The sequence below is a fragment of the Salmo salar genome, chromosome 18 (genome assembly GCF_965601325.2).
Source record: "Salmo salar chromosome 18, fSalSal1, whole genome shotgun sequence".
Lineage (NCBI taxonomy): Eukaryota > Metazoa > Chordata > Actinopteri > Salmoniformes > Salmonidae > Salmo > Salmo salar.
The window spans coordinates 97286954-97296490 of record NC_138308.1 but is presented as its reverse complement, the minus strand read 5'-3'; the positions used below and the strand labels follow the sequence as shown (position 1 = coordinate 97296490).

At 41.6% G+C, this 9537-nt stretch overlaps 1 protein-coding gene across 1 annotated transcript in view; it reads right to left on the bottom strand.

Moving 5' to 3' along the window:
• Positions 1–1647: 1647 nt before the first annotated feature.
• LOC106578174 (tripartite motif-containing protein 2) overlaps positions 1648–9537 on the bottom strand; it is a 31019-nt gene continuing 23129 nt past the window's right edge. The window contains exon 15 of the mRNA XM_014156806.3: positions 1648–9477. Within this exon, the coding sequence (XP_014012281.2) occupies positions 9325–9477 (153 nt within the window). The 3' untranslated portion in view covers positions 1648–9324. The remainder of the gene's footprint in view (positions 9478–9537) is intronic.

Below are 9537 nucleotides of genomic sequence, written 5' to 3'. Positions count from 1 at the left end.
GTGCCAAAATATTCCTAAACCCCTGTGTTTTTCAATGGGATAGGTTTAAAGTCAATACAACACATCAGGTATCCACTTCCTGTCAGAAAATGTCTCAGGGTTTTGCCTGCCAAATGAGTTCTGTTATACTCACAGACACCATTCAAACAGTTTTGGAAACTTTAGAGTGTTTTCTATCCATATATAATAAGTATATGCATATTCTAGTTACTGGGTAGGATTAGTAACCAGATTAAATCGGGTACATTTTTTTTATCCAGACGTGCAAATGCTGCCCCCTAGACCCAACAGGTTAAAGTCTTTCTCTGATTGTAGTGGTGCTCGCAGATGAAAGGCGATGAAAATACTTTGAAAAAACATTGGTAATACTTTGACAGTTGTCTTTATTGTGGGAGCTGACTCACATTCAATACAAATACTCTTTCTAAAGACTGTTGACATCTAGTGGAAGCCCTAGGAACTGCAATCGGGCATGATTTCGCCCTATTATAAAAGTGCCAGCCATTGAAATCAGTGGTAGGATGATTTTTTTGGGGGGGGATGGTTTGTCCTCAGGGTTTTGCCTGCCATTTCAATTCTGTTATACTCACAGACATTATTGTAACAGTTTTAGAAACTTTAGAGTGTTTTCTATCCAACTCTCCCAATTATATGGATATCCTAGCTTCTGGGCCTGAGTAGCAGGCAGTTTACTTTGGGCATGCTTTTCATCCGGACGTCAAAATACCGCCCCCTATCCCAAAGAAGTTTTTACTGACTTGCCTAGTAAAACGAATGTTATCAATGATCAGCTGATATAGGTATTACTGTGATGTCGGAGCAAGAAACAAAAGCATTTCACTCCATCTGCTAAACACATGTATGTGACCAAATTTGATTTGATAGCTCACCCTCTTTTCCCCGTGTCAATCACGTCTTTAGAAGGCTTACTGACAATTTGTGATGTAATACGAGGGGTAAAAATCAGAGCACCTACCACCTGAAAAGGTCTGAGCACGGTCTGTACCTGACACCTTGGAAGGCTGAGCTGATAAGTCTCATGTGTTTTTTTTATTTTTATACAATACATGCAACACTTCTGTTAAGTCTAAATGTGACCCACTCATATAAGTCAGATATTAAAAGAATCTTGTATGATTCTTGATAGTGTATTTGCTGCCATTTGTATTTGACAAGTTCTAGGTAGAACATACAGAAATCTGATTAAATTCTTATACTATACATCTTTTCCATGGTGAAGTTCCCCCCCCCCCCCCCAACGTACAGATCTAGAATCAGCTTCCTCTCCCCCAATCCTAACCTTAACCATTAGTGGGGGAAATGCAAAACTGACCCCAGATCAGCGTCTATGCGTAACGTCACTATATACCGCCTGTCTTTTCACTCTTCCCTGCGCTCCGAAGAAGTGGAGACGTGGATATCGATTATGGCAGTCCCCCCCCGCACCTCTCTGATGCAGGAAGACACATTTCAGTTGAATGACTAGGTTGTTCAACTGACTAGGTATCCCCCTTTCCCTTTCCCAGTCATGTCAAGGTTTCAGGGTTCTTTACCTTTTCTCTGCTTCCATCTAGTGGTTGTTGTGAACAGCGTGGTTTGTGAAAAAACAATCAAATCACACACACAGACACTCATACACACAAAGTCTTGAATCAATGCTTTATTTCTGTGCCATGTTAGTACCAGGAAAACAAGGGTTGAAGGTCCACAAGGAAGTGATGTCATTAGTGTTGGACGACCCTGGTCCTGTGCAGAGTCTAGTGCAATCCCAGCAGACTGGCTACAGCTGATCAACTAATCATCAAACCTTTACTATAGATGTTAACGGGTGTGTTAGTGCTGGGTTGGAACTAATCCCTGCACCCCCTGTGGGTTCCATGGACCAGGATTAAGAACAGTGATCGTAACCATTGTGTGTGTGTGTGTGTGTGTGTGTGTGTATAAATAAATAAATAACATAGGCTTGTCTCCCAAATGGCACCCTATTCCCTATATAGTGCACAACTTTTGACATAGGGTTCTGGTCAACAGTAGTGCACTACGGAGGGGATAGGTCAACAGTAGTGCACTACATAGGGCTTTGGTCAACACTAGTGCACTATGGAGGGGATAGGTCAACACTAATGCACTACATAGGGGATAGGTCAACACTAGTGCACTACGTAGGGGATAGGTCAACAGTAGTGCACTACATAGGGCTTTGGTCAACACTAGTGCACTATGGATGGGATAGGTCAACACTAGCGCACTACGTAGGTGATAGGGAGGCTATCTAAGGGGCAGACAGAGTGAGATACAGAGTAGAACCTAAAGACCTAAACTGAGAAAGTGACCTACTATATCATTAAAACAATTGGAAATAACATGACAACTATGGGAAAATAACATTCCTGTTGAATGAATGAATGAATGAATGAATGAATGAATGAATGAATGAAAGGCTGTGTGTGTCAAATAATGAGATGAAGAAGTTGGTTCATTCGTTCGTCTGTGCATTCTGTTCTCTAAACAAATTATCATCACGAAAGACAATCGAAAAACAATCTGTACAAACGTCGTCCATCGCAGATGAGCAACTTTGATTTGAACATGAACTGATAATGAATATAAATATAAAAAAACTTGATAATGAATTTAGGCTATAAATAGAACAACATGTACAATGAGTACCATAGTAGTATTCAGATGATTTAAATGAAAACAACATGTACTATAGTAGTATTCAGATGATTTACATAAAAACATAAATACATATATACATACATTATTCCTTAAATAAAAAATTAGCATTCTGAACACCCCCAAATTATTATTTTTAATTTATGTTTTATTGTTACATACACCATAGCAGTACGATAGGTGCAGTGTAATGTGTTGTTTTACAGGGTCAGCCATAGTAGTATGATAGGTGTTGTTTTACAGGGTCAGCCATAGCAGGATGATAGGTGCAGTGTAATGTGTTGTTTTACAGGGTCAGCCATAGCAGTACGATAGGTGTTGTTTTACAGGGTCAGCCATAGCAGTACGATAGGTGTTGTTTTACAGGGTCAGCCCATAGCAGCACGATAGGTGTTGTTTTACAGGGTCAGCCGTAGCAGTAAGATAGGTGTTGTTTTACAGGGTCCGCCCCTGGGATAAATAACCCCAAATAATAAATAATAACAGAAATACATTCAGAAGGTGAAGCGAAATGTTCTTCAGTATTGTTGGGATCACTTCCTACAGTGTTGGAAATATGGGGTAGACATTTGTTTGAAAGTCAGCATCCTACATAGCACCCTTTTCCCAATGTAGTGCATATCTTCAACCAAGGTCCATAGGGCTCTGGGAAACAGGGTTCCATTTGGTAAACAACCCCTGATTCCTCATCCAAGCCTTCCCATTAGCCTACAGATGTTACAGTATTATACACTGCTCAAAAAAATAAAGGGAACACTTAAACAACACAATGTAACTCCAAGTCAATCACACTTCTGTGAAATCAAACTGTCCACTTAGGAAGCAACACTGATTGACAATAAATTTCACATGCTGTTGTGCAATTGGAATAGACAACAGGTGGAAATTATAGGCAATAAGAAAGACACCCCCAATAAAGGAGTGGTTCTGCAGGTGGTAACCACAGACCACTTCTCAGTTCCTATGCTTCCTGGCTGATGTTTTGGTCACTTTTGAATGCTGGCGGTGCTTTCACTCTAGTGGTAGCATGAGACGGAGTCTACAACCCACACAAGTAGCTCAGGTAGTGCAGCTCATCCAGGATGGCACATCAATTGCGAGCTGTGGCAAGAAGGTTTGCTGTGTCTGTCAGCGTAGTGTCCAGAGCATGGAGGCGCTACCAGGAGACAGGCCAGTACATCAGGAGACGTGGAGGAGGCCGTAGGAGGGCAACAACCCAGCAGCAGGACCTCTACCTCCGCCTTTGTGCAAGGAGGAGCAGGAGAAGCACTGCCAGAGCCCTGCAAAATGACCTCCAGCAGGCCACAAATGTGCATGTGTCTGCTCAAACGGTCAGAAACAGACTCCATGAGGGTGGTATGAGGGCCCGACGTCCACAGGTGGGGGTTGTGCTTACAGCCCAACACCGTGCAGGACGTTTGGCATTTGCCAGAGAACACCAAGATTGGCAAATTCGCCACTGGCGCCCTGTGCTCTTCACAGATGAAAGCAGGTTCACACTGAGCACGTGACAGACGTGACAGAGCCTGGAGACGCCGTGGAGAACGTTCTGCTGCCTGCAACATCCTCCAGCATGACCGGTTTGGCGGTGGGTCAGTCATGGTGTGGGGTGGCATTTCTTTGGGGGGCCGCACAGCCCTCCATGTTCTCGCCAGAGGTAGCCTGACTGCCATTAGGTACCGAGATGAGATCCTTAGACCCCTTGTGAGACCATATGCTGGTGCGGTTGGCCCTGGGTTCCTCCTAATGCAAGACAATGCTAGACCTCATGCGGCTGGAGTGTGTCAGCAGTTCCTGCAAGAGGAAGGCATTGATGCTATGGACTAGCCCACCCGTTCCCCAGACCTGAATCCAATTGAGCACATCTGGGACATCATGTCTTGCTCCATCCACCAACCGCCACGTTGCACCACAGACTGTCCAGGAGTTGGCGGATGCTTTAGTCCAGGTCTGGGAGGAGATCCCTCAGGAGACCATCCGCCACCTCATCAGGAGCTACTGAGCCTCATTTTGACTTGTTTTAAGGACATTACATCAAAGTTGGATCAGCCTGTAGTGTGGTTTTCCACTTTAGTTTTGAGTGTGACTCCAAATCCAAACCTCCATGGGTTGATAAATTGGATTTCCATTGATTATTTTTGTGTGATTTTGTTGTCAGCACATTCAACTATGTAAAGAAAAAACTATTTAATAAGCTTATTTCTTTCATTCAGATCTAGGATGTGTTGTTTAAGTGTTCCCTTTATTTTTTTGAGCAGTTTATATTTTTTTACCGTTATTTAACTAGGCAAGTCAGTTAACCTGTTGGGTCTAGGGGGCAGCATTTGCACGTCTGGATAAAAAAAATGTACCCGATTTAATCTGGTTACTAATCCTACCCAGTAACTAGAATATGCATATACTTATTATATATGGATAGAAAACACTCTAAAGTTTCCAAAACTGTTTGAATGGTGTCTGTGAGTATAACAGAACTCATTTGGCAGGCAAAACCCTGAGACATTTTCTGACAGGAAGTGGATACCTGATGTGTTGTATTGACTTTAAACCTATCCCATTGAAAAACACAGGGGTTTAGGAATATTTTGGCACTTCCTATTGCTTCCACTAGATGTCACCAGCCTTTACAAAGTGTTTTGAGTCTTCTGGAGGGAGATCTGACCGAACAAGAGCCATGGAACGGTGATGTCCCATTAGACACCTGGCGCGCTACTTCATGTTGGGTACCCTCGTTCCAATACGTTATAAAAGGCTATGCATTCGTCCACCTTGAATATTATTCATGTTCTGGTTAAAAAAGGCCCTAATGATTTATGCTATACAACGTTTGACATGTTTGAACGAACGGAAATATATTTTTTCCCCTCGTTCATGACGAGAAGTCCGGCTGGCTTACATCATGTGCTAACGAGACGGAGATTTTTGGACATAAATGATGAGCTTTTTTGAACAAAACTACATTCGTTATGGACCTGTGATACCTGGAAGTGAGATCTGATGAAGAGAATCAAAGGTAATGGATTATTTACATAGTATTTTCGATTTTAGATCTCCCCAACATGACGTCTAGTCTGTATCGCAACGCGTATTTTTCTGGGCACAGTGCTCAGATTATTGCAAAGTGTGATTTCCCAGTAAGGTTATTTTTAAATCTGGCAAGTTGATTGCGTTCAAAAGATGTAAATCTATAATTCTTTAAATGACAATATAATATTTTACCAATGTTTTCTAATTTTAATTATTTAATTTGTGACGCTGACTTGACTGCCGGTTATTGGAGGGAAACGATTTCCTCAACATCAATGCCATAGTAAAACGCTGTTTTTGTATATAAATATGAACTTGATAGAACTAAAAATGCATGCATTGTCTAACATAATGTCCTAGGAGTGTCATCTGATGGAGATTGTAAAAGGTTAGTGTATCATTTTAGCTGGTTTTATGGTTTTGGTGACCCTGTCTTTGACTTGACAAAACATTACACACAACTCTTGTAAATGTACTGTCCTAACATACTCTAAATTTATGCTTTCGCCGTAAAACCTTTTTGAAATCGTAAAACGTGGTTAGATTAAGGAGATGTTTATCTTTCAAATGGTGTAACATAGTTGTATTTTTGAAAAATTTGAATTTTGACATTTATTTGGATTCAAATTTGCCGCTCTTGAAATGCACCTGCTGTTGATGGAGTGCACCACAGGTGGCACGCTAGCGTCCCACCTAGCCCCAAGAGGTTAAGAACAAATTCTTATTTTCAATGACGGCCTAGGAACTGCCTTGTTCAGGGCAGAATGACAGATTTTTACCTTGTCAGCTCAGGGATTCAATCTTGCAACCTTTCGGTTACTTGTCCAACGCTCTAACCACTAGGCTACCCGCCGCCACATGGTATGGATACAGGTTTGAAAAGTGCTTTTAATTTTCCCATATTTCCATGCAGACTTTCCAGAAATCCAAGTTATAAAATTCTAGGATTTCCTGCATATTCACTCCTGATTCCGGGAATCTTACAACCAGGATTTCTGGAAAACCTGTGTTGATTTTTTAGGGAACTTCCCGTAATTTTGGAACTCTAAATATGATTCTAACAGAACCCTGTTTGTTGGATCCTAACAGACAGATGCGGTAAAGGAGTCAATGGAACACATATGTTCCGTTGACCAGATTGGCTCACATTCAACAAATCTGATGTAACAGAGTGGATATTCATCAAATCCGTCATGATTTATGTATTGTAAGAGGCCCACAATGTGGTTACTTAAGTCCGATTTGGATATATTTGGCTGTTTTCGCTGCATGACATGTAGAAGTTGTCCCTTTTCAGATTTAAGAAATGACTGCTAAATGACTGCTAAACGAACTCCCATTCGTATAACTGGTTAGCATCATTAGCATACAGAAATTGGTGGTGGAAGTTTTTTAACTGTAATGCAGTTGATTGGTAATGATGACGTGTTGGGGTTGACATCCATACAAGCATTATTCTCTGATTTTTACCTCAACATAGTGTGAAATGCAAATATTAACAATAGCCTAAATGTAAACTAATTTTGCTGGGGGGAAATGAAGAGATTCGGGATCTTTCCCCCATGGCCGTTTCCCCCAAGCATTTCCATGGCAATTCCATTGTTTTGGTTGAGTTCCGTTGAGATCTTCTAGAATCCTATGTTTTTTCTTCTTCTTTTTCTTTTTCTTCTAGAAAACACTGGAATTGTTCTAGAATACTCTGGTATTCCATTATGAGTGATATGTCATTGTAGTGACAAGCAACAGCAAACTTAATAATAAAGAAACTCATTTGGAATCCTTAACAAGAAAATTATTAATCAAATATTAAAGGCTCGATTCATGAAGACCTACGCTACAGCGTAATAATAGAAATTTAAAGGCAATGTTCCCGCGTTCCTGAAGACTGTCTTCACGGTAAACGCTGCCTTCACGGTAAACGCTGCCTTCACGGTAAACGCTGCCTTCACGGTAAACGCTGCCTTCACGGTAAACGCTGCCTTCACGGTAAACGCTGCATTCACGGTAAACGCTGCATTCACGGTAAACACTGCCTTCACGGTAAACGCTGCCTTCACGGTAAACGTTCTCAATCGGAAATTACCTTTGAATTTAAATCGTGCTGAGCCCTACTTCTAAAATGTCATATTTTTTAGTTTTTTTCGAATGAGGGTGTGAAAACAGCACCGATTAGTTAGTTTGCAAAAGGTTATTGATCAGTATTAATAATAAAGTGAATTCCCAAATATATATACTCTTCCATGTTATCTTGCAACTGTGGTCGTCTCCGAAATAGCACTCTGTTCCCTACGTAGTGCACTACTATTGCCCTGGGCGCATAGGGAGCAATTTGGAAAGCACCCAGTATTATTTTTCTTCAGAAAAATTGGATGGTTGAATAAATACCTCATCCAAGTGTAAAGTCTCAAGTTGCCTTTTAGCTCAATCAATCAAATCAACCAATCATCAATAATGAATGGATTGATTGATTTATTGATATATCTGTGGAGTATTAGAATAACCATAGTGTCACACCCTGACCATAGAGAGCCTTTTATTCTCTATGTTGGTTAGGTTGGGGTGTGACTAGGGTGGGTTATCTAGGTTGTTCTATTTCTATGTTGGCCTGGTATGGTTCCCAATCAGAGACAGCTGTACATCATTGTCTCTGATTGGGGATCATATTTAGTCAGCCATTTCCCCACTGTGTTTTGTGGGATCTTATTTTGAGTTAGTGCATGCTGCACCTCTTCTGTTACGGTTCGTTGTTTGTTTTTCGAAGTTTCACAAAAATAAAGATGTGGAACTCAGAGCACGCTGCGCCTTGGTCCATCTCTCCACACAACCGTGACACATAGCCACGTTGTTGAACAGTACTGAGCATTCCTTATTGATTTTGCAGACAACAATCCTCAAACGAACCATCAATATTATTATTCTATAGAACGTACATTTATCTATATCCCATATGAACAATCTGTATCGTTCTCTAGAACCCATACGAACAATCTATATATTGTTCTGTAGACTCCATAGGTTTAAGAGCAGATAAACAGGTTGAGATTGGTTTGATATTGAGTCGGATAAACAGGTTGAGATTGGTTTGATATTGAGTCGGATAAACAGGTTGAGATTGGTTTGATATTGAGTCGGATAAGCAGGTTTCCACGGTGGGATGGGGAGCTGTGACATCATTTTGGCAAGCCGAGAGCTAGGTCTCAGGTCTGTTGGGTCCCAGGACCAATGCTCTCACTCTGCAGCTCTGGCTAATAGTAAGGCAAATGAGTGACGTGTCGTCAGTGCAAAGAGAGGTGCTGATTTGACTGGTCGTTATTTAAGTTCACACCAGGAAGTGGTAGATCTTGAAACAGTGATTCTGTCCATCCATCTCTCCATCTCTCTTCTCCCTCCATTCATTCTCCCATACCTCCCTCCCTCTATTACTGTAGGTATCTGTAGACCTTGAAACAATGATTCTGTCCATCCATCTCTCCATCTCTCTTCTCCCTCCATTCATTCTCCCATACCTCCCTCCTCTATTACTGTAGGTATCTGTAGACCTTGAAACAGTGATTCTGTCTGTCCATCTCTCCATCTCTCTTCTCCCTCCATTCATTCTTCCATACCTCCCTCCCTCTATTACTGTAGGTATCTGTAGACCTTGAAACAGTGGTTCCCAGAGTCGGCCACCACCACGTGTCCATCAGAGGTGAGAGCCAGACCCTGAGGTCCGTAGAGAGGGTCAGCTGATGTGTTGATATAGGACAGGAAGGAGCCACTACTGTCAAACACCTGGAGAGGAGGGGGGGGATAGGATGATGAAATTACTTTTTGAATGTCGGTACCTGTGTA